Genomic DNA, 25,588 nt, shown 5'->3' on the forward strand with positions numbered 1-25,588 from the left:
TATGTGCAGTTAACAGGCTGGGAAATCACAGGAGGAACAATGATAGGGTGTGAGACAGGGTATCTTCTGCTTTTGAGAGCTGAGTTATTAATTTGCAGTTCTCATCCATTGCTGTCATTACTTCAATGAATATGATCTGATATTGTGATTTTTGATTAAATGATATTTTTACTGGATTTATTTTTCTCTCTCTCACCACCCCTCCCCTCCATCTTCTTCTATCCTCTCTTTTGTCTTCCTATGAGATAGGAAAGAATGCATTGCAGAGAACCATCTGATGGTCATTGAGCAGTAGTGTTTGTAACCAACTGCATAAGATAAATACCCAAACAATTGCTTACCAAGAGGCAGATAGAGATTTGTGATACAGCTGCATAGCAGAACAGTCACCTCTGAAGTGCCCATCCACATTCATCCCTTGGATTGAATGTCTGAGAGGGGTATGGAGGGGGAAGTTGGATTGCTTTAGTTTCACTCAAGCCAGTAAAGTATGACTGGCCAGAAGAGACATCTGCTCAGACCAGGAACAGTCCTTTTTCCTCCTGCGGGGAGTTAAAGCTCCCTGTTTATTGAGGCAAGTGCAAACCCAAAAAAGTTCCTGCCTCAAGTTGCAGCTGTTTCTAGGGAATATTTTTGTATTTTGGAATAACTTTGCCAAGTGTTTACTTTGTCCAAAATCACTGGGAGAACTGTCTTTGTAAGTATGAATGTATGTCCTCTCTGCTGCTAGGAGCAGATTGCTGCACAAGTAAACTCCATGCTTTCACATTGCTCCCAGTCTGGCTCCTCTCAGCATAGCTGGTCCTACAGGCTAAAACCTGTGGTCACATGCTCCTTTAAAAAAAAAAAAAAAAAATCCCCCCAAAACAACGACAAATGCTGAATTAACCTGATAATCCACCTTCAACTCACTGCCTGTATTTCCACCCACCCCCAAGTGACTTTGATGATTGGATCTGTGTTGAGGAAGGAAATTCAAATGGAATGATGTAACCAGCACCCCTGAGGCCAGAACCTCTATTGAATTTCAAAAAAAGCATGATGAATAATTCCTGTTTCATGGGAACTTCGTCACCTGTGAGCAGGAGTGTCAATCTCTTTTTTTGTTCCTCGATATAGAAGTGATAGGATGAGAGGAAATGGCCTCAAGTTGCACCAGAGGAGGTTTGGATTGGATATTAGGAAAAATCTCTTCACCAAAAGGGTGGTCAAGCATTGGAACAGTGGTTGAATCACCGTCACTGGAGGCGTTTACAAGATGTGTAGCTGTGGTACTGAGGGACATGGTTTAGTGGTGAACTTGGCAGTGCTAGGTTAACGGTTGGACTCGATGATCTTGAAGTTCTTTTTCAAACTAAATAATTTTGTGATTATGTATGTATTCACAACAGAGACATCTGTTTGAATTGTTGGTCTGTGGAGAATAACATGAAAGAAGCAGTTTTTGCCTGATCTCACTTTTGATGAGTTTTATAGCCTTGTTGATGAGGACAGTGTAGAAAAGTACCCAGACTGAGTAAAGTCTATGCGTAAGTAAACCAACAGGGAGTGCAGGACAAAACAACATGTTGTGTTTTAGTTTGTTATTCCTACAGGTTTTTTGAGACTTAGACATTTCTGATCTTTGTTTTCTTGCTGCAAGTGGATTATGGACATACGTGGACTCAATAAACACTAAGCAAACAGGCAGGTTTTCTGGAATGAGTGTATTAGAACTGTGCTGTATCTTTCAGTTTTTAATGGGAAGTCAACGATTTGTTGTCACGCAAACTGACACTAATGACTTTTGGCTGCCAGTGTTAGCATTTATTTGACATATTTCCACTTCGTTTAGGGCTATTTATTGGCCGATGTACTCACAACCGATAATTAGTGAAGCAGAACTTTTCAGAAACAGGTTTTCCTTTGTGTTATACTCTGTAAATGTCAGCGGTAGAGCTGTTCAAGAAATCAAGAAACTGTGTTATGCTGTGACTTAGTGGAGAGTGAAGAATAAGGACTGAAGTGCGAATTCAGACTGGTTGAAGGCTTGGATCTTAAGAAGAAGAAGAAAAAAGGACCACTATTATGACAACATTGAATCATTGCTTTCTTAGAGTATGTTTGGTTTTGAGAGGTAGAAGTGAAACCCAAGTTTAACTGCAAAATCCACTGGAAATCAGACTGTAGCTTCTTTATAAGCTATTTCCTAATCTCTGCCTGTGTTAAAATGAAACCATTTTTATGACACAATTGCAATTTACTTTAAACAAATTGAAGTATTTAATGTAGCTGGGGAAATTCATGAGAATTAAACTTTTAATTTAATTCCCTTTATAGAAACGGGCAGTCAAGGTGTCAATAGAGAGAAAGAAGCTATTCTGAAGAAGCTGTTTCTAAATGTCTAAATCAGAACTAAAAAATAGTAAAAGCAGATGGTGTGAATACTTCCTAAACTACAACTGTTCGTATATGATGTTAAAGAGCTTGTTATAATTCTGACATCACAGATAAGAAATTGGTCTTACTTTATTCTGGAGTGAATTTTTTCCCAGGGTTGAATTTCTTTGTAGTTTTATTCTCATAAGGAATAATCAATTGCCTTATGATTTGGAATGGAATCTGTTTTGCTGTGACAGAATTTCTTGTAGAATTTAAATTTTGAGCTCCCTGCAAGTTTGTGAGTGTGCCATCAAACTTCTGTAGATACTGTCATACTGACATGCAGAAGCTATCGATGGTAGTTTCCATGGTAAAAAGAGGTCTTTTATTTTATGAGCTTACAATAGTTTTTAATTGCAATCCTCTTTGAATCTTGGTTCAATTTAAAAAAGTAAAAAAAAAAAAAAAAAAAAAAAAAAAAAGAAGAAAACCCTAATCCCTATTATTTCCCTTTTTAAGGAGGAACAAATGAAACTACCATTAATGCTCAAAAGGATAGAACTCTCAAGGGAACATAGGTGACTTAAATCACCAGCTTCATAATGCAGTTGCTGACCTGGAAATCTTGATTATTTTGCATATGGACCTTGCAATTATTTTTCAAAAGAAAATGGAAAACTGATAGCTTTGGATTATCATTAAAACATGTTGTTTGCAAACAAAGATAGTTTATGCTCTTTCTTCTTGGTTACTATGAAGGTATTCTTTGTCCTTATGCATGTATCCCAGTGGTTATGTAGCTTAGTAAACCCTTGTTCAGATGCTTCATTTTCTGATGGTCTTAAATTTTAGTATTTTTCTTAAAAACAGGAAATATGGATTAACAGGTTTATTATTGGCAAGTAGATATGTCCATAATTTGTGCCAAATTGTCTTTAGATAGAAATAAAATTGAATTAATGTATGACAGTCACATGTTTGAATACAATCTATTAGTTAAAAGTATTTAAAGCTACCTGAAATGCTCTGTTTATATATATATATAAAAATCTAAAAAAGTTTATGAAAAATACATTTTGCTTTAAATACTACTTTATAAAGCAAAGACAGTACTGCAGGCTGCTGCTGCCAAAGGAAATATTAATTGCAATTGAAGAATTGAAAGCTTGTTTTCTATCACAGTGATTGAGTTTTAGAGGCTGACTGAAGAGGAAAATATGCTTCTAACAGGATTTTCAAAGGTGTGTAATCAGTTTAGATGCCCAGTTGCCATGAAATCCCTTCAAAAGCTTTTTGAATTGATATTTGACTATTCCTGCCAACCTAGTCAATTTGCATGCAGAAACATAGCTGATAAATGCCCATCACAAACAAACAGCCAACCCTCAGAGGGTAAAATGATACTTATTTGGATGCAAAGGTGGATGCAGGCATGGCTGACATGCAGAAACAGCTCAACAGACTGTTGTGATGCTACAAAAAGTGGAGTGAGAACTGTAGTGTTCAAAGTAATGAAACAGCATCCTGGGTGTGTTTGAGACAAACAGCAAATGTGGCAAGGGATGTTCGGCAGATCTGAATATGATGGAAGGCACCTGTTCTGTTCTAAAAAAATCAGTGAGAAAAGAGTCTTTGATGAGAGAGAGGACAAGTCCAGAGGAGTTCTGTTTTTATCTTGGTGTTCCCCTTCCCCAGACAGAGGGAGAGGACTGGAAATGGGTGAAATGTGGTTGCCCAAATGTCACGTATGTCATACGGATGTATGCTTCTGAGAATACCTGGCTCCAAGTGATATTTGGAAAGATTCTGAAAAAATATGGTCCCTCTCCTGATGCTGCCTCTCCTTTTCATTTTGCCATTTTCTTTCTCCCAGAGTCAGATATTGCAGACTTCGATGGCAGAAGCTCACTCCTCTACAGGTTCAATCAGAAACTTATGAGCACATTCAAGGATGTGGTTTCCTTGAAGTTCAAGAGCATGCAGGGGGATGGAGTCTTATTCCATGGAGAAGGACAACGTGGAGACTATATTACCTTGGAACTGCAGAAAGGAAAACTCTCCTTGCACATCAACCTGGGTAAGGGTAATTAATCCTAATTGGTTCACATATTATTGTAACAAGGATTGTCTAGGTTTGCTTTTATAAATCTATTGTTTATATTAAGTCATATCTAGAAACTCCAGCTGAGAGAAGGTGGGAGGGGAAGCAAAAGAAAATAGACTTGACTGATGTCACACAAGACATGATAGCTGAGCCAAGAAGAGATCTTGATTCTTCTAACTAGTTCTGACCAAGGCTGAGCTGCTGAATGACTACTTTTGAAGTTTCGACCTTTGCTTGATGATGCTTCCAAACAGTGATTTTTTTAAAAAAACACCACAAAACCAGTTCTGTTTCTTCCCCTTCCTCCTTTTTTTATTTTTATTGTTACTATTTTTAAGAAGAGCATTCTTAGGAGGTTTGGTTTGGAGTGCAAACGCTTATTTTTGGTTTGTGTCTTATTTTTTCCATTCCATGATCAGAACTGAGATGAGAATACAGAAATTAAATGAAAACATTTTTGTCAAAACATTGTGCACATTGGTATTGTTTTGTTTCTGAGATGATTTCAGTTGAAAACTGTGTGTATCTGGAAAGCCATCACTGTGTTATTGTGTTGTATCAGAGGGACAAATGAAAGGCTGGCTTAATTTCTTTCCATAGAAGGATGCTTGTTTTTTTTCCTGGTGGATATGCTAAAGCATTTTGATAATGCCAGGAGCTACTGTATTAGGAGTGATCATACCCCCTCCCCCAGCCTTACTGCAAAACCTTCATTAGCTTCAGCTGTGGGTGACCAATGGTACTGGACTCAGCAGTCTCGACTGACTCACATTTCTCATACTGAGGTTTTGAGTTGGCCAGAAGTTTCCACGCCTGCATTGCTGTACTTTGGTCAGCACAGGAGCTCCACTTACCTTGTTCAGGTATTTAACTTGGTCTGAAAGCCCCAGCAGCCCATCCGGACAGAAAACGGAAACAAAGCCTCTTCCTCTGTTAACCGTGAGGGTGTGGGCAAGGAGGGGAGAGATTTAAGGTCCAAGTTTTTCACTGCCATTCTCAATCCTAATAACTTTGATGAATTAAGTAATCTGAATCATTGCATGTACTAATGTACATGGCGCTTAGACTGCCAAAGGTGATTTTAATAAAAATGGGAGACGTAGTATCTAATGATGTATAGTATTACCAGGGGCAGATCCCAGACTAGCAGTTCCAAGACACTTAAAGAAATTTGTCTAGAGCAGATAAAGCAGGCAACAGTGCAGTGTCTCAGTCCCCTGTTTATGACTTGGGGAATTATAAGAAATCATAAACTAGTGGGAGGAAACTGGAGGCACTAAAACAGAATTCATAGGTAAATCTTTTTTGCATTTTTCCCCTCGTGCTTAATTACGTTTGTTTGAAATGTCAGTAACAATTTTCCACAGGTCTTGGATTTCATTTTTACATAAGCTCATTAATTGTTTAGTCTCCAACTAGCATTTCCTTCATTTCTTTCTTTCTTTTTATTTATTTAATGCATCAGAGAGTAGAAATGATAATGCAGCATTTTTCCAGTTTGGTATTTGGATGTTACTTGGACCAAGTAACTACATCACAAGCCTCTGAATGTGAGATTCTTTGACTCCATTGATTTGTTCTCCTCTTACAGATGTTTCATACTAAGATAAGAATATAGTATAGTTAAATATATTCTGTTACTTCTTCCAGAGGAGATGCTGTTGTGAATATGTAGTCTAAGATAAGGGTGTTTTTTTCTTTCAGCAGTAGCCCCAAATGCACAGATTCTAGCCATTTCAAGTCTCCTCTGTGCATTCATATGTCATGGTCAAGGGTTTTGATGTATGCTCTTGAACCTGCTTGCATCTTCCCTGACAGTTTTGGAGCATGTGTTCTCTCCATTCTGCTGGAATATAAAAAAGGACACACAGTCTCTTTCAATGAGAGGCTCTGAAGTGTTCAGATATATAGCCAGCTGGAAAACAGAAGAGTGCTTGAATTCACCAGGGTTGGGGCCTAAATATTTTTATGACTCTTGATCTAAAGTTTTGGAGATCTAGGCCAGGTGTAAGGATCTGTTTGAGCTGAGCAAAACACTTGCGTTCATGTTACTTCACTGACTTGTGGGGTTTTTTTTCTCTGAAAATGGACAGGTGCAATTTCCTGTGCAAAATACAAAAAGCACATAGTTGAAACTGTGAAGTCTCAGGAGTGGTCTGTTAATGTGAACAGACAGGAGATTATTGTGCAGCCTGAAGGGAGCTCTTAAAACACCAGGGCCTGGAATGCACAGCAGAGCCAAGGGCACAGGCACAGTGGTGATCCTCTGTGTGCTGCGGTGGGTGGGTGCAGCACTGGGACGATCTTCTGGTTTATCACAAGGATTTCAGGGGAAAAAATGTGTGTGTGCATATACACACACATATGTGAATAAGAGGCGAGGCCCAAAGGATCTCAGGCAAGTTTTGACAAGGGTCTGATTCTGATGGGCAGAGCTCCTGTTTGCACCCAGGAGGACTGTTCTGTGCCCCCCTTGAGTCCCTGTGCTTCACTTAAGGGCCTGGGGGTAACCCTGGTGTCTTCTGCCTGTCTCTGCCCCTCCAGGAGACTCCAACCTGCACTTCAGTAACAGCCACACATCCGTCACCCTGGGCAGCCTCCTGGATGATCAGCACTGGCACTCGGTTCTCATAGAGCGCTTCAACAAGCAAGTGAACTTCACAGTGGACAAGCACACCCAACATTTCCGAACGAAGGGCGATTCAGATCACTTGGACATTGATTATGAGGTGTGTGAAGCCTTTTAGGTTATAAGTTGGGAGGTGAGGCTGAGCTGGTATAAAATGAATGTGATGGAAAACAACCACCCTACGAGCTGTTTCTTTCCAGCAAAGATCTTTTCTTTATTTAATATTTTCATCCTAGAGAGCTCCTTTCATAGTTAACTGACTATGTCAGTGCAGCTCTGTATACAACAGTCCCAGGAAATGGCCAGTCTCTGGGCAAATATGCATTGGATTATGCTTACAGTTCAAAGTAAGGCAAGCTTTGCGCTAAATTAAAAGGTATAGCCTGGGTTCTAGTCAAATCTTCAGGGAGAAAATGCTCTTATCTGTAGGGAGAGGTGCTGTGTCATCATCTCCAATGTGATTTTAATGCAAGCATTGAGCACCATCCCTGTATCTGATTGGCATGACCTCTCATGATACCAGCTCTGAGTTGTGCCTCTATCCAGCCACCACTTTTTTGGATTACAGGTGCCCACATAGAGATGAGTAGATAAATACCGTTGTCTTCTCACTAGGAATTAAAGACCCTGAGCATGACTGTCAAGATAAACAGTTCTGACCCAGGTCCCTTCACATGTGGGGTTGTGATGCAGAGCATCCTGGTCTAGGAAGCCAGAGCAGCTCTGCCGAGGAAGGACTGAACAGAGGAAACATCCTGCCTGCCCATTAAACTCGAGGCTGGTGTGCTCCCCTGTCATGAGGCCAAGGTGCGACAGAGTGTAGTTTATATCGCTCCAGCAGTTCAGTGCTTATGACTGATAGCAAATAATACCTTAAAATCTTTCATATCATCCCCTATCTGTATGCAAGGCAGTTCTTCATCTGTTCCCGTCACCAGTGCACACCTGTGTGCAAATTACCCACATTCATTTTTATCCCCATGCACTTGTGTACTGAGTTTTGCTAGCCCACAAGGCACAGGGTCATGCTTGCACAGTCAGAGCCATCACCCCGTCTGGATGCACTGAGCTGGCATGGTTCGTTGCTTAAGAGACCACAAGTTTCCCCTCTGCACTTTGAAATCATTTCTCTAGAAAGGATAAATTCCCAGCACACCCAAGGGACAAAAGCAGATGGCTTGGAAGTGTCAGGTGCCTGCTCTCTGTTCCTCTCATGTTCCAGCTGAAATTCCCTTCTTTGTATTTCACAAAGCAGGGTGAAGTGAGTGGTACCTGTACTCTAGTACTGCGGTACCAAATCACAAGCACATTTATTGGGAACAACACATTTGAGCAGTGAGATTCTGGAACAGCTTCAGACTGAACTAGCAAGGGCCAAAGCCGTAACTACTTTCACGGTGGAGTTGAGAAAAGCCAAATGATTGAGTCTTCCATTTTCCTAATTTCAAAATATTAAAATTACTTGCTTCCTACTACAAATTGATGCCAATTAGGGAACGCTCAGGCTCCAATGTAATTTGCAGAACATTTTTCTGGATGTTCCAAAACAGGGAGCATGGTAGAGATCTTCAGCTGATGTAAGTCAGCATCACTGCTGATTCTGTGGCACTCAGTCCTGGCCCCTGGTGCTTAGTTTTCCACACTGTGTTTTCTTTCCATTTTCACTGAGACGATCAGCTGAACGTTACAGCAATACAGTCTATTGAAAGTTTATCTCAGCACACTTTTGGGTTGAAAGACCTTACTGAGGGTAATAAAACCATTAGTTTGGTAATTAAAATTATTACCAATCACAAAGGAAACTTTTCTTAATAATGCAGTGGTATAATTGCTATTGATTTTTCTTCTGGTTTTGAAATCCAATACATAGTCCCTAAGCAGGGGACTTAAAGAGAACATGAAAAAAGGAAATTCTGGTGTTCTAAGGAAGAACTAATGATTCTTACTGGAAAAAAAACCCAAAACATTGCCAGCACATAAGCGCTCATGCCAATAATGAACCTGTAAGTGATGTGAAGTAGCAGTCTGTTCACTCTTTATTTCTCTGAAGTGATCAGTTAAATTCAGCTGAGGTGCAAGTTCATTAAGGACTTGTTTTCAAAGAAATACTTTCAAGGTCATCCAGGGAGGTTTTATTTGTTTATGTATCCCAGCTTGCTAGGTGGAGTGGGAGGAAAAATAGCCTCCAAATTTCCCTTTACTTTTGTGATACTGAGCTGAGGTGAGCGGGTAGGAATTATGACAGAAAATAAGGCTGCCCAGGTTCCAGAAGCCGTCAGCATGTAAGTGTTGCCACACAGCAGTGCATGCCCTTGATGCAGTGGATGCAGCAGGATTGCAGCACAGCTCCCGATGTGCTGGAAGCACTGTGAAGTACGGTGGCTGCAGGATCTGCATGATATCACTCACGATGCTGCTGGCTGCGATGGGAAAAATTAATAAAAACCCAGTGGTACCAACAGTAAGACTTAGCAAAAATAGCCGGTAGAGTTAATTAGAAATGAGCCACGTCATCTGGAAAATGAAAATAGAGTTATATTTTTTTTTGAGTTGCGGGGTTTAGTTTTTTCCTTTTTTTTTTTTTTTTTCTTTTGCCTTCTCTCCATCTTCTTTCTCCCCTATTATGCTTCAAGGATTGTGGAAGCTTTATTTTCTTAGGGTCTTTGTCCTTCCAGGGCTTTCAGCCCTCCAGTTAAGTGATGAGTTGTAATCTGCACAATGCTGATTAGACAACATTACAGCAGAAGTTTTGTTTAAAAGTAAAACCTCAAACTTTCTCCATTACACTGCTCAAGTCCCAAATACCACGTGCGAGTATTGTAAAGACCAAACAACAGTGATATTTAGGGAAAACAGCTGCAAGGTGCAAATGGGGTAGTTTGTGTGTGGGGTACTACCCCTCACTGGCTGAAACCAGAACTGTTCAGAGATCTGCTTGATGAAAAGGGGTGACTCCAGCTTGCAGGTGAACCCGATGCTTTGAGGTTTATTCCTCCATTGCTCAGTGGTTCCTGGCCACGGTGGTCTGCTGCTGGGTGACAGCCTCCAGGCCAGTGGGGGCTGTGGGCTGGAGACCATTTAAATGTTATCTTGTGCGTTGGTTGTTCCTGGGTGGGGGGCTGGTGGTGTTATGTTGGTGAAGTGGTGTGTCAAGGCTCTTCACTGCTGTTTCCAAAACAGTGAGCTGTCTGTGACAGCAGCGTTTCTCCAACAGCTGTAATGCTATGCAGCTTGTAGTCTTGTAATGTAATTGGGCAGCCAGATCCTGCTTTGTGTTCTGAGGTGATACTGTTTGTGTGACTTGGTTCTTAGATAATATCCTGGCTGGCTGCATGGTGTGGGGCTTTGCCCATTTGCTTTTGGGGTGATAACCAAATACTGTTTTTATTCTTTCCAAAAGCTCAGTTTCGGAGGGATTCCTGTTCCAGGGAAGCCAGGAACCTTTCAGAGGAAAAATTTCCACGGGTGCATTGAGAACCTTTATTACAACGGAGTCAATATAATTGACCTCGCAAAAAGGCGCAAACCTCAGATCTATACTGTGGTAAGAGACGATAATGTATGCTTTCCTTCTCTACTTCCATGCTGTTGGTGTTCCCAGCTGCACTGAATGGGTGGAATTTAGATTTAGATAGCCATGGGCATAATTAGCTTGTTAAAATTATATTGCTGAGGCTAACACCGGTCAGCACTGACTGCTTTGGTAAGAGTTATTGAAAGACATGTGTGGAAATTAATACATTTCACTGACTTTCCAGGTGTATGAGAAATTGTTTGGACAAACTTTTAAATTCCTTTTCCAAGAGTAAAATGTCTCTTTTTGATGGCATAATAGAAGTCATAAAGACATTTTTTTTCTGGTTAACTCAGATAAAATCTTATTTTCTGAACCATTCTCCACTCTGTGGTGGAGTACAGTAGTAGCAAAATTTTATTCTTCTATTTGAGTTGGTATTATAAAGAAGAATAGATGTTTATTTTATTATTGGAAATATTTTTGTTTGTGCTTCCCCTTATATTCAGTGTATTGGCAGTTCTGAGAACCATTGACCTGGTAATAGTGTCTCTAAATATGGTACAGTAGAGGTAAAGCAAAAGGTTCTATGGTCTTATCCAGCCTGCTAACATAAAACATAAATGTAACATCACACCTAATACAGTCCAAAATTACAGATATATTTAAATATATAATGAGCAAATAAAGAACATTTTATTTTGTAAGAAGAGGGAATAGTACACTCCCATGCAGCTTTGACAAATTGTAAATAATTCAGTTTGCTTATCTTGTGCCTCACTCCTGCACCATGCTTTGATATGTGCCTTTTGGCTAAAGCTGTGTATTTGCAGAATGTAGAGGTGAAACTGCTTTTGGCTCTCATGGCATCTTCTGCTTTGTAGTAATGTGTATAAACAGACCAAAGCTAAAACAAAGCAAGCCAAAAGATCACAAGAAGTCCTTCCTTTCCCCACTTTCCCTGCCTAGGGCGAGGCTGAATACACAGGGAATGTCAAAATGGAAAGGTGATGGGTAAGAAGTCCTGCACTTTCTCGCTGGCAGTCAGGACTTGCCTCCAGGATATTCCCTTAGCCTGGGACTGAGAGACTTTGCTTTAATAAGCTCAAATCTGATCTCTAAGGCAGAGATCTTATGAACTGTGTTAAATTTCTCTTCCCCTCAGATTACTTTCTAAGGGGAGCAAAGAGCCCTGGTCTGCTTCTTAGGACATTAAACAGCTGGTTGTTTTGCCAAGTGGGTGATGGGAAGGCCTTCCTAAAGGGGAGAAGAAAAACTTTGTAATGCACTTTTTCTCTGAAGGCTTTTGTCTGGGTATAGCCTGGCCCCAGGCAATGAAACTCTGTTATCACAATATTTGGTTTAGACAAAACTAGATCTAATCCTGCTCCTTTTGTCAATTTAAGGTAGCAGCGATGTGCCCCCACCTTTCAGTGTCCCTCACAGAAGCAATGATTTTAATGCAATAGTTTTCAAAGGCTGGCTGCTGTACTGCGTTCTGTGAGATTTATGATCTGCTATGTGCTGTGCCTGTGACACTTGCATATGCAAAGTGCATGGAAAGGTTGCCACACTCGCAGTGCCAAATAATCGTAGATGAACATCCTTCTATAGGAACCAGCTCCAGCAGATCTGTTGTTTTTCCAACATCCTTTCCATCGCAGCTATCCATCTCTGGCAACTCTCAGGTACTTCTAGCTTTCACAGGATAATCTCCCTCTCCTGTCTTTCTGCTCTTTCCCACTCCTTAGCAATTTACTTACTCAAATGAAAATGACTTGTTCTTGCTGAATGTAGTTTTTTGCTTGCTGGATTTCCTCTGCACTAAATGCTTTTACTCAAAGTTCATTGAGGTTTTCAAGCAACAGTCTGTATCCCCAGAGAGCTGCAAGCTTCTCTGCTTTGCATTCTTGTAGTTGCTAAGGTGGTCTGGAGTGGAAATGTGATGAAAGGAACAGCACAGAAGAATAATTAAATATAGCAGGGACTTGGAATCGCTTCTTCCAACAATGTGTCATATGCTTGTGTTGCCTCCGCACAAGCTGGATATCACCAGAGATGGTTCTGTGTTGTTAACCTTCAAAATACCTTTATCTCCTAACAAATGACATTTGAGGACAAACCAGTCTGGGATTAGAAAGCCGTTAATGCTCAGAGACACTAGGTTTTGCCTCCAAAAGGGAAGCAGACTTCAATACTCAGGCTCCACTTCATTGTCTGTGCCTTTGTGAACGATGACAGAGTCAGTGAGCCAAACTTGTGGGTTTTCGTACCGATCAACTTTGGTATTTTTACTGTTGACATCTTTCACACAAGCAGGAAAATGATACAACAGCTTTGGAGGTATAGATTTCCTCTTATGAAGTAGTTCCTCCTCTATGTAAATAATGGTCCCAAATCAGCTACATTTAAAGTCAGAGGAAGAAACTACAGGTTGTCAATAACAGCGTACTGTACTATGTATTGTACTCTTGGGTGATGGCTGTGATTATCATTCTGTCTGTTCTTTTCTGTAGCTCATTTGCAGTTGTCAGACTTGCAATAAATCCCCTTGAGAAGACATCTCAAGATAACGAGGCAGCCTGTCTCTTTGAACTGGAACTTGCTTTCGGAATTCCATTTTTATATTGTGTGATACTTAACCTCTCTACATGGTAGCCCTATCTATTTGGACAGTCTATCTATCTTCCCTCTGGGGTTTCTTCTGTCCCCGATGGCATGTTGTAAGGCTTTTTGTTGTTGTGGGTTTTTTTTATCCCCTAGGTCATTGAGTGTGGAGAAGTGATAGGGCATCTTTTATTTGCTCTCTGAAGGGATTACGGGTTTTAATTGCAAGAGGTTAAGAGAAGTCAAATTTCTGTAATTACCATTGTCACGGTAGTAGGGCTGGACCCTTGGGAAACCTCAGAAAGCACTTTAAAATAATGATCTAAAGATCTACCCTGTTTACTAGCTGTCTTCTCAGCACAAAAGAAGTGCAGACTGCCCATTATGCGAAATTGTACAACAGTTACTCAGGCTTCTTGGGCAAGTAGTTAGGAGGAGGAAAATACGCTAGTTGGAGCCACATTTACAAGAAGCACAGGGGGAAATGTCCTTCAAAGAAGGTTATTTGAGCTGTTGCTGTCTGAGATGGTGAAGTCCTTGTTGAAGGATTTTGTGCTTGTTAAGGGTGTATGTAGATGCAGGAGGAGATGGGACAAGTTCTGTGAAGAGAAATTCATTGAGAATTACTAAATATGTCTGGCTGAGGGAGTAGTTAAGAGAAAAATAGCTATAGTATCCTGAAAATAGCTATAGTATCCTGGCCACCAGTGGTTACCTACTGCTAGATTTAGGTTGCACCCTTAGAAACTGCTCTGATGTCACCTGTGGCCTGGATCTTAAGTCTTCTTGTGTTACTGATTTGTGATGCCAAAATAAGAAGCTGTCTAGCTGAAGAAATGGAGTGAAGAGGTCATGAAAAGATGCTGTGTTTAATCTTCTCAATGTTTTACCCTGCGTACTCACTGAAACTGAGGAACACCCTATCCCCCTTTCCCTTCCATTACCTTTAGGTAATAGGAATTGGAGTAGTATTTTTATTTAGCAGAGCAAACCCTGCGCTGACTTGAGAGGAGTGTAGGATATTTGTAAGGCAGAAGTTGTCAGCCCCTCAGATATGCTTGAATTTCTACATTGGCCTGCCATATTGGATCTGGGAGTGACAATTCAGCACAGCAAGGGATTTGGTGACATGTAAATGCATAACTGTGGCGCTTCAGGGAAATAACCAACTGCCAGCATCAAAGAGCAGGGAAGGATACCTAGTGACAGGAGAATGTAAACTAATAATTCATTCCCTTTATAGAGAATCCGAACATGCTGTTTTATTAAGCTGATTTGAGATACCTTCATCTTGAGAATAATTTACTTGTCTATGCATGTCTCGTTCTACTGAAGTGCTAGTGCAAGTCAGCCTGGTGATTTGTGAAGGACCCTACAAAGGTTTGGAGAACCAGGAGTTAAGTGTATCTTCCCCCTTCCCCCCCCTTAGTTTTTGCACTGCAATCAGATTATAGGAATGATAAATAAAAAATGTTGGAACTATTTAGTGACGTTTTACACAACACTTTACAGGACTAGGTTAACTTTATTAAAAAAAAATAAATTTATGCAATTATTTAATGAAAAAATGAGTAGTAATTGCTTATTAAAAAATAACTCAGTTTGCTGTTCTTTAGATAAGACAGGTGAACTCAGATTCTAGAAATATTTGGTTCCTGTAAAACCAACTTTTTATGGTTTCTTCTATTCCTGCCTGTTTTCTGGGTCTTCAGATGAGTGTCCTTCACATCCTACCTGTGGTGTGGAATAGTAAGAAAGTCTATATAAATAGTATTCATTTTAAGGTTCTGTTTTATTGTTGCTGAATAGTTTAACAGGATTGTTTTGAAAGAAAGTAAGTGTGTCACCTCAATCAAGGTCTTGAAATAAAGTCTATTTAAATGATAGCTTTCCCATTGATTTAAGTTGGCTTTGTCTACTATTCTAAATACTTTCAGTCTGTAAATATTTAATCCATCATGTAGGTACCACAATAAATTCTATTTTTGATATAAAAGTTTTTGTCTTACAATTTTGATAGTTGTGATGGCCACAAGTGAAGAAAGTCTTTCAGGGAGAGACAGACCATATTTTTTTGTAAGACTGGTTGATACATGCAGAAAAAAAATGGCAAGTTTTTGAGCGAACAAGGCCTTTTTGAGAGTCATCAGCCTTCAGCAAATTGGAGGTTAGAAACAGTTGTTCAGAGTTTAATTTATTACATTATCTGGATAGTCAAATTGACTGAATAGGGCAGTTAGCACCTGCTGAGCAGAGGAGGATGTTTCAAGGCGGGAGGTGTTAAAGCTGTTAGTCCCTGTAGGAGAGCAAGAAAGATGGCTAATTATTGTCATAGGAGTTAGCAGGGGATAAGGAAAATAGGGAACATGTAATTTGCTGTAGAGCCAAGGCTTAAATGTCCTTTTTCGTAAGGTCTTATTCCAGTAGGTAAGGTCTTGGGAACTGCTTGGTTACTTGGCTGCCCAGCGTAACAGAAAGGGGCAAACTGACCCCATCATAGTCAAGAGCCTGGAGCAAGTGCAGTTCATACCAACCCTGTAGGCTGGTGCTGTGCTGTGATACACGGATGCCTGGAATTTAAAAAAAGAAAATCTAATAAAGAAAACTAATACATTAAAAAAAAAAAGCTGGTAAGAATTGCTTTCTGTGTACTTCTTATTTTAAGGTACATGTGGATCTGTTTTCATAATAATAATAATAAATCTCCTTGCTGCTGTGTTTTGTCCCAGGTAATATAACCTAATAAGCTGTAGATCAGTTTGCCTTGAACTGGAACAAAAATTGGTCTTGGATTGTGCAAATTTGCCAGTTTGATCTAAGACATTTATCTTATTCACTTTGGCAAGACGAATTTGAAAGGCTGGCTTCATTCCTGCTTGTTGTTCAAAGCAAGGTGTGTTGGATCTGGCTGAAACCTAGTTACTTTTCCCCATAGCAGCCCTCATGTGCTGCCTTTGTATTGGCAGCTAGAAAGGTGTTTGGTAGCACAGCAGTGTTTTGGCTACTGCTGAGCAGTGCTGGTAGAGCATCAAGGCTGTCTCTGCAACATTCCCCCCTCACCAGTAGGCTGGGGGTGGGCAAGATCTTGGGAGGGAACATGGCCAGCACAGCTGACCAAAACTGACCAAAGGCATATTCCATACTATATGGCATCTGCTCAGCAATAAAAACGGAGAGAATGCCTGGTGTGTGTGTGTGTATGAGGACAGGGATTTGTTATGGCAGTGTTTGTCTTCTGGAGCAACCACTATGGGTACTGAAACCCTACTTCCTGGGAAGTGGTTGAACATTCACCTCCTGATGAGAAGCAGAGAACAAATTATTTGTTTGCGTTTGTTTCCATGCTCAACCTTTGCTTCTGCTTTATTAAACTGCCTTTTCCTTGACCTATGAGGGTTTTTTCCATCTTATTTTCTCCTCCCCTGTCCCGCTGAGGAGGGGAGTGATAGAGCAGCTTGGTGGGTACTTGACATCCAGCCATGGTCCACCCACCACAGAGGGAAAATATTAAGTATTCTGTATTTTTGTGTGTGTGTGTGTTTCCTCCTGTGCTCTTTTCCTCCTTTTTCTGTCTCTCTAAGGGAAATGATGTATGATTTTTCCAAAATAGTTCTATATTTGCTCCCATCTTTTGTCAGCAACTTGTAGCTACTGTACCATATAATGGAACAATAATGTACAGTTACTGTGGGCATAAAAATGGTAAAATCCCATGTTCCACTTCTGGCCAGTGACATAGCTTAGGAGTCTGAGACAAAGAACATCTAGAAATACCTAGCCAAGCATTTCATCCTTAATTCTGTCACAGTTACAGTGTTCAAGGGTTTTTTTTGATGCTTTCTTTTTCGTTTAATGCTACGTTTTCCACATAGGAACTTTAACTTAATATAAACAACTTAAATCAATGTGATAAACAATTAACATTTTATTGACATGCTTGATGCCTACAGTGAGTAGGCAGTTCCCTATGACAGGGTTGGTTATCACAAAGATGTGTTAGTTTCAATGAAACTTAGATCAGGAAAGCTTTCAGAGTTCCATCATGAAATTTTGCTTGGAAAAAGAGAAACCCACCTCAGTATAAGAATTTCCCTTAAGCTGTGAGCCACGCTATTGCTCACTCAGTGGACTAGTCCTAACTTAAGTAACACCGTGTGCCTTGGTACTCTCACATCCTGTTTGAAGACAGTTTGCACCAGTATTTCAGAAGGTTGGAGCTGGCATCTTGCTTTGATCTGCTTTTCATTCAGTGCTTAGCAATGTCTTGGTTTGAGAAGTACTTGAAATCTATGTGGGTCTGCTGACATCTGTTCTGCTTGAGATAGTTAATTTAAAAACAGGATTTGAAGGGACCTCCCCCATTCTTGAAATCTAATTGCTCAGAGTTGAATCATAATCTTTAATCCTATCCTTTTAAAACTGCATCAGAGGTCATATCTTTTCCTCTGTTACTCTCTTTGCAAAGTCTTCTGCAACCTCAGTCTCGTCACAGCTAGAAGTAGTCCTCCAGTTTCCAAGCTAGAGACATTCTTTCCAGTTCATCCACATTTGTATCTCAGCCAGGCCTGGGACTTTAGTCCCTTTACCTGTCATATGAAATCTTTCTTTCTAATTCTCTGCAGAAAACAAATTATTTTTATTTAATAGTATCCATAGTGATTAATAAGGAAGGTAAATGCCCATTTGATGCTCTAAACTGCAGGTAGAATGAGAGCTCAGAAAATACTCATTTATTGTTCTTACTGTTCAAGCTGTGATCTTGACATGTATCCTTTGGTAGGCTAGATGTTGAGGATTTCAATTCAGCTGGCAGTTTGAATAATTTCCCAAGTACATACTACTTTTGATTAATATTCTGTGAGAGCAAAAGGGATGTATGAGAAACTCGTCAACAATTGCCCTGACTGTGGTGTTATAGCAGTTTCCTCTCTTCATTCAGCAGTACATAATACTACATGAAGAAAGGTCAGAAAAGACTGAAGTGATTCATTAAAGTTTTGCAGGTGTCATTGAAGTCCTGCAGAAGTCACTGGAAATACTCCAGTCAGTTTTGGATGAGTCTATGGCTCAGAAGGTCTTCTATGTAATCCACTTTTATCCTCATCACTGAGCAACTGTGTTCTTCCATTCTCTTTTTAATAAGAAAGTCACTGATTCTTTCTTAAAATGTTGTAACAGGCTGTCTGTCACCTGTTCATTCAACATCTTACTTGAACAAGAACCACTCTGCAGCCATACCCTGCTTGTAGAAATCTGGGGTGCTTGCACTCTTGAGACAAGTGTCATGGCAGCCAGTGAACAAATTGCAAATATCTCCATGACATTTCTAGATTCAAAAGGTTTATCTTGTAAGAACAATAAGAACTCTTTTCAAAAGATTTCACTGTTTATTAGGGAAGTCATTAATCAGTCATCTCTCATGAGTCAGATGATAGACTCAATGGAATTCTCAAACACCACGTGATAGCTGAAGTTTCCAGCGGCTGGGTAGAGCTGAGAATCTCCTTTATTTTCTCTAGGGATTGGACTCTTCTTATCCCATTTCTTACCCAATGAGCTTTTACTTTTCAGTTAAACTGGGTTCAATTATAAAATCAAGTGTCTGCCAGAAGTCTTGCACGTACCCTTGAGAGTTCCAGAATTGCTGCCAATTAAAGCAAAATGCTCCTGATCAGATGCAGGTTTAGGGGGAGCTGTTTACCTTTCTGACTTAGGCTTGCTAGAATAATTTGAGAATAGCATTCAGAGCAAATATAACAGTTTTTGTAATAAGAACCTATGCCACTTCAGTGGTGTTTATTTCTTTATCCAAATTTTCATGTTATTGTCTCTAAGTAGATGGCATTGGTCAGTGTGAGGACATCGCAGTTACTGTTGGTGTATATTCACTATATAATCCAGTTTTGCTCTGTAATGCTGCTTAAGAAGATGTTTCCCTCCTAAATGAGTCAGTTGAACTGATTTAAGTTTCCATAGCATCTGTTGGTTTATTTAACATGGTTTTCCAAATCTCCTAGCTAGTTTTTAGCTCTGATTAAAATTAGTTTATGTCCTTTACATCATGGAGATCTCAACTCTTGAATAAAAGTAACAAAAAAATACCTTGTTAAAAGAACGCCCCCAAAAGGCAAGCATGCCTCTTTTCTATCCCCCAGATTTATTTTAGTCCCAGAACACAGAATACTTCAGCACTGCCTTTATGCGTTCCCACCTGCTTGCTCTTGTGGAAGGTTGGATCGCACCTTCTCTCCTTCAGTGTGGTCCATGAAGAGTCTACAGAGCTTGAAGTCTCACCAGGTTAAGCATGGGAGGAGACTCATAGGTCCTGCCCATGTGTCCCAGCATTGGCTGTGGGGTCAGTCAGTGCTCTTTGCTGCTCCTGTCCCAGTACAAGACTTCTATGCAGAACTTGAATGGCGTGAATTATTAGCTGGTGTGACTGACTGAAGTATTACTGAATTTTTCAAGGGGTCACAGTAATCCATGAGTTCAGGACTAGTTGCATGTGCTGAGAACACAGACAAAATATATCAAAATCAGGCAGAAAATTGACCTTATATTTGGGCCCACACATATGTATCAGAGGTACTTTGATATGGTGCTGCTGCAAACAGCTGAAAGCATATTGACTATGCAAGGTCTTCACTGCCTCATTTTAAGGTCATCTGAAGGTTTGTTGTGCATTGTAAACATGTTTTTTTCATCTTAACATTCACCTTCTCTGGCACCATTAAGTCAGTCTAGGCATAGCTTATTCTTCTGGTGGGTAAAATCTGCAAAGAGCTTTGAGACAGAAATCCTATCCAAAAGTTGCAAATCTTCCCCTCTACAGTCTTGCATTTTGTTACAGCCTCCCACTGCCAGTGAAGAAAATTAGATACTTGAATGCAGACTCATAATGTTTGAACGTTCCTCCAAGCTTCAGTGTTATATATGTATAAGGTCTGTAAATGTCTTACTGCTTTGTATGGAATTACTTGAATCACTGTAAATGTCTAGAATTGCAAAGAAAATTTGTCATCGGCATTTTAAATGTCTAAACCTTTAAAAAGCTCTAGAGTAAGATAACTGTATTTGTTTATATCGCTGCAGTTGACAGTTTTCTATAATTTGTCATTAATTCCGATGAAAATGGAGACAGAAATATAACAACAGTAACAAAAAACCCCACACAACCAAACCTATGGCATCTCTTTTATGCAGAAAACCCCCAACAATTAGTAGAAAAGTTTTAAAAGTTGAGAGCAAATTTCCTTCATACTTCCCACCTGACTAATCTTCAGGTGACTTTGGATAAACTTTGGATTATATCTCAAAACTTATTCTAACATGATATACCCATGGATAACCTTTTGCCATTGTTAAATGTGGTATGTAGCATTCTGCACCTAACAGGGCAAGGAATACAGAAATAACTTGATATAGATATAAATCTGTCAAGGGTTGTTTCATTCAGTGATAGCTTGGTCTCTTTCTGGAACTTTTTTTTTTTTCCCCTGTTTTAATATAAAGACAAGAAAGACGTTTGAAAGTGATAGGGAACAGTTCCATCAGCTGTCTGAGATTTGAAAGAGGAATTCCCCAAGCACTGTGCAACTTCCTATACATCCATCAAGTGCTGTTATTATAATTATCCTGTTAGTGAGGTACCAGCTCTGATGAAAAGTGGTACCATGGAGAAAGCCTTTTACCCAGATGTTTTTATCAGTTTCCAGTTGGTATTTTACAAAGCAATTTAGTTCAAAGCAACAATCTCCTGGATTGGCTTTGAAAGACGTGGCTGTTTAAATGCGTCCTGGCTTTATACATTGTTATGGTTTTATTACGTGGCTTGATTGACCTGGCTGGCTAATCTACGATGGCTGAACAAAATGGTTGAGTCATTTCTTCTACAAACTACAGTGGTACATGCTGGTACAGATTCTGCTGACTGCTTTGAGAAAATGTGCTGCTTTTTGGGTAAATAACACCATTGATTTCAGGGCTGGATGACTGAGGTGATCAACTAAGTTTGGCAGTAAGCAGTGTTAGATTTCACCATGCTTGCTGTGTATCTAATGTTTTAATAATTCCTCAAAATATCTGATCAAAAGCATGGGACCTAGCACTGGCAAGGAAATCTCACTTGTTTCATCCCACTATAAGTACTGTATTCAATTTACTATTTCCTTGAGTTTCCTTATGAATTTTGAAATAATTTCAGAGTAATTATTTTAAACTATTTGTGATATTATCATCATTAGGTTGACTTTCATTATTCGGAGCAGCACAGGGCTGTGTCACTCAAGGTAAAAGAAAACATAACCTGTACTGCAATTGCAAATTATATTTTGTATATTTGAAATAAACCCAGAAAATTTGCCTCATATTTTGCCCCGTGTACTAGATTTTAGGAGATGAGGGAGATTTTACTTTTAAAATTATCTAACATTGGTGTAAATGGGCAGAAAAAGCACTCTCACTGCATTTTGGCTTATGTAGAATAAATCTAGTCTGCTTGGTAGGATCCCTATGCGTTGGAGGATGCTTTGTTTTCTCAATTGCAGCTTGCCTAATTCACACCCCTGTAGTCCCGTCGGTGCAGAGCCAACGCAGGACATTTGTATCACATCCCACAGCACGTGAAAGTGCAAGCGGACTTACTGTTCCTTTGGTGCCAGTTCCTGAAGTTAGCATAGATCTAAACGAGTTTGATTTTCTTAACATAAAGCTAAACTTTACCTTGAAATGGGAGGTGCTGGGAAACACAAAGCAGATGTGGCCATGTGGAGGTGGTCTGTCTGGGCTAGCAAATAAGCCCTTCTGCACCTAGTCATGGTCTTGATATGGGACATTTGGATACATTTAGATTCTAAGAAGTGAGGTTTTGATTTTTGATCCCATCCCCGACCCCCCAGTTAGGGTGAAAGTAAAATTTTTAAATCCAATGTGTTTTCCTAGAATGGACGGATACATTTGCTAATGAGTTCCAAAGATTCGTACCTGAATAACAATACCTATTTCAGCCTTGTGGGCCATTAGAAATCCAATTTATTGGATTTGAGCTTATTTAACTGTGGATGTTTTGAGATGACCGATAAAAATTGTCATGTTGATTACGTTTGATTGTTATTATTTGTAGGGGAACGTGACCTTTTCTTGCTCAGAACCACAAATCGTTCCTATCACCTTTGTCAGCACCAGTCGAAGCTACTTGCTACTACCTGGGACTCCTCAAATTGACGGTTTGTCAGTCAGCTTCCAGTTTCGAACATGGAATAAAGACGGCTTACTTCTGTTCACTGAATTGTCTGAAAATTCGGGACCCCTCTTGGTTTACCTCCATGGTGGGAGATTGACACTACTTATTCAGAAAGAGACAGAGAACCCAGTGGAAATCAGTGAAGGTACTTAATCTTTGTTTATTCTCACCTGTCTCCCTTTAAAAAACTAAGGTCCAACCCCACAGGATGAAAGGATGGTGAAATAAGGAAGCACACAATCGTCTTTATCTTTTTAAATTTTCTCTTGCTTCCCAGTGGTAGAGGTGCTCTGTGCAGCTTGAAGTAGATCTATGCATAAAAAGCTGGCATCCTGAGATCTCCAGTCTCAATCTACCTGACAATTAGCTCGGCCTCTGTGTTCTTAAACGATCACAATATATTTTTTTTTTCAGTCAGGTCACCTGAAGACCTTCCTGTTTCCCATGCTCAGATTATGCTGAAGTCAACTGGGAGCCAGCTTAGGTGCTGCACTGTTCCCCAGCCCAAGTCACGGCAGTGTCAGAGCTGATTTTCTTCCCCTAACTGTAGCTTTACACTCGCCCTTTATGCTATGCTCAGAAAAGAGGCTGACCATGGGCTTCCTCTCCTCACACTGCTTCACTGCCCCCTTAGCCGGTTTGCAAGTTGCTTTGTGTACGGCTGATGGGATGCAAGAATGTGAAAGGGTTGCCTCTCTGACTTAAAATTCAGGGGAAATTGCTTGTAAATACTTACCAGAACAGCTACACATTGGCTCCCAGAGACAACAGGGAAACAGTTCAGACTCTGCAACAGAGGCATGACCAGAACAGCCCCGCTGCTGTCCCAGTGTGACCTGTGTAAGCTGTGCTGGCATCCCAAACTGAAATGTTCTAAGACTGGGGCCCTCTGCACATACTCCAGTGCTCTGCAGCAGTGCTGGGTGGGAGACTGGGAAATTAATTTTCTGCATAGGTTGAATACCCGGTTTCCAAAGGTGGATGAGTAATAGTGATGGAACTCAGAAGGAACTGAATAATAATAATGATATTTTCAAGAGCAGCTGTTTAAAAATATGTAATATTAAAATATTCCCAGTACTGACTAAAAGAGGGCAGATGTGTCTATTAAAAGAAGCAGAGATAAAATCTGACAGTTGTCAAAGCAGAGCTGTTCCGTATGCGTGTTTTGTTCCCCTTTATGATAGAAAATGAGGCAGCCGTGCATCTATCCTTATTCATGTAGATTGCTACCGCCTTAGCTTGCTGCTATTGAATGCTGTAAACTGAGTTTCCAGCCTTTATTGCAGTCCTAATTAAATTGTCGACAATGCTGAGACAATGTCAATATTTGGTTGGTGTATTTGTTTTTATGTAGTTCTGAAATCATGAACCCGAGCCCAGCCTTTGGTGCTATCCAAAACATTTCTAAACTGCCTACTTGCAATTTCTGCATATTTTCCATGTGTAAGTGCCATGTTCTGCAGATGTCAGGTACTCACAATAAACTCATGCTTGCTCAAGAATGGACCTATTTTTGCCCCAAATGGGACCTGTTTTGTTTTGACATCTTTTCAAACTTCAGCAGCATATTTCACTTCAAAATGGACTTGTTCTAGTGAAAAATTACCCATTTCTGCTGGGAAACCAGCCTCTTATTCTATGGAAATTGTACATGCGTTAACAGCCATTACTGTGGAAATTGTCTCATTTTCAAATCCATAATGAAATGGCTTTTCATACGTGTAACACCCACAATTTTTTTTATTTTGTTTTGAACTGTTCTCACACCTCTTTGTGTCACTAAGTGCTCGTTTGTTTCTTCTGAAAGCTACATCAATGAAAAATATTCCATTAGGGAGGGGAGTAAACACTAGTTGTCTGTGCTCGATCTCAGTGACTCCAGCCTGACAGTAGAGTATTTTGAACTGTAATTAGGTTACTTTTGATCTGCACCACTGTGTGTGAGCTCAGAAGCTTGCCCGCTGATTTTTATGGCTGTCAGAATGGATGTGGGGTTTCTTTGTAGCTATGTGGTGTTATTTCAAAAGCCATGAGATGCAACACTGATTTTCAGAATAAGGAAACAGAAAGATTATTTCCCACTTTGCACAAGTGTCGAGAAGAGAAAGAGGCTACCCAGTACTATAATCTCTCACAGCTTCATAGGTTTCTGGTCAGAGCAACAATTGCAGCTCTCACAAGACCCATGACAAAATCCAGTATAGAAGGGCTTTGGTACATCCATCAGTAAGACTGTGTGCTAACCTAGTGCTGAAGGGCTTTAAGAAACACAAATCCTACTGATACCCACTGGAGTTTGTCATGTTTCATATTGGAGCCTGAGACAGGGTACGACCATCTCACTGAATCTAATCCTCTGCAGTCTCAGGCATGTGTTTAGTACCAGAAGCTCAACAGAGATCTTTGCACGCTCCCATGAGCCACAAGCGTTTCCCAACAGACTGAAGATGGACAGACATAAATACCCACAACATGGTAGTAATGTGCTGCCAGAAAGGTGAAGGGACTGGACAGCTCTATGAGTGCCTGTGGTATCAGAAGCAATTAGCTTAAAATGTGAGGTCACCTACTTAAATCTCTCAAAACCTTTCAATTTCTTGGGCCTTTTCTTCTATCTGGTTTGTTTCCAGAAGTGAGTTCTTTTCAGCTGCCAGTTCTGCATTTTTGGGGATCAGCTGCACATTTGTGGTCACTAGCTGGAAGCAAAAGGAGGTTTGAAGAACATGGTTGTCTCCCGCACCTCTTTTTTTCACTTTTTATACTTGTTTTTTGCCAGGCACCAATCTCCACGATGGGCTTTGGCATTCTGTTAACATCAACGCTCGAAGACATCGCATTACCCTGACACTGGATAACAACGCTGCCACTGCTAGCCATGCAACCACTGTCTCAAGGATCTACTCTGGAAACAGCTACTATTTTGGAGGTAGGTTGATCAGACAGATGCAGGACAGGTTTTCTTAATAAAGACCTTCAGGTGCTCACCATTGAAGTCTCCCCATGTGCACAGTTTTTGCAGCCAAGAGTATATGTTGTACTAACTGATTTTAGCCCCCCTGTTGAGCTGCAGAGCACTTGTGGGAAGATGGAAGAGTCGTCTTGGTCAGTCCTTAAGAGGGAGAAAGGTCA

The 25,588-nt window shown here is 40.2% G+C and overlaps 1 protein-coding gene across 1 annotated transcript in view; it reads left to right on the plus strand.

Annotated features, from left to right (window-relative positions):
- Positions 1–25,588, plus strand: part of CNTNAP5 (contactin associated protein family member 5) — a 289,036-nt gene that overhangs the window by 136,748 nt on the left and 126,700 nt on the right. The window contains exons 5-9 of the mRNA XM_040604535.1: positions 4,235–4,438; positions 7,010–7,194; positions 10,495–10,638; positions 22,337–22,601; positions 25,236–25,385. Coding sequence (XP_040460469.1) covers positions 4,235–4,438; positions 7,010–7,194; positions 10,495–10,638; positions 22,337–22,601; positions 25,236–25,385 — 948 coding nt within the window. The remainder of the gene's footprint in view (positions 1–4,234; positions 4,439–7,009; positions 7,195–10,494; positions 10,639–22,336; positions 22,602–25,235; positions 25,386–25,588) is intronic.

The sequence above is a fragment of the Falco naumanni genome, chromosome 8, assembly GCF_017639655.2.
Source record: "Falco naumanni isolate bFalNau1 chromosome 8, bFalNau1.pat, whole genome shotgun sequence".
Lineage (NCBI taxonomy): Eukaryota > Metazoa > Chordata > Aves > Falconiformes > Falconidae > Falco > Falco naumanni.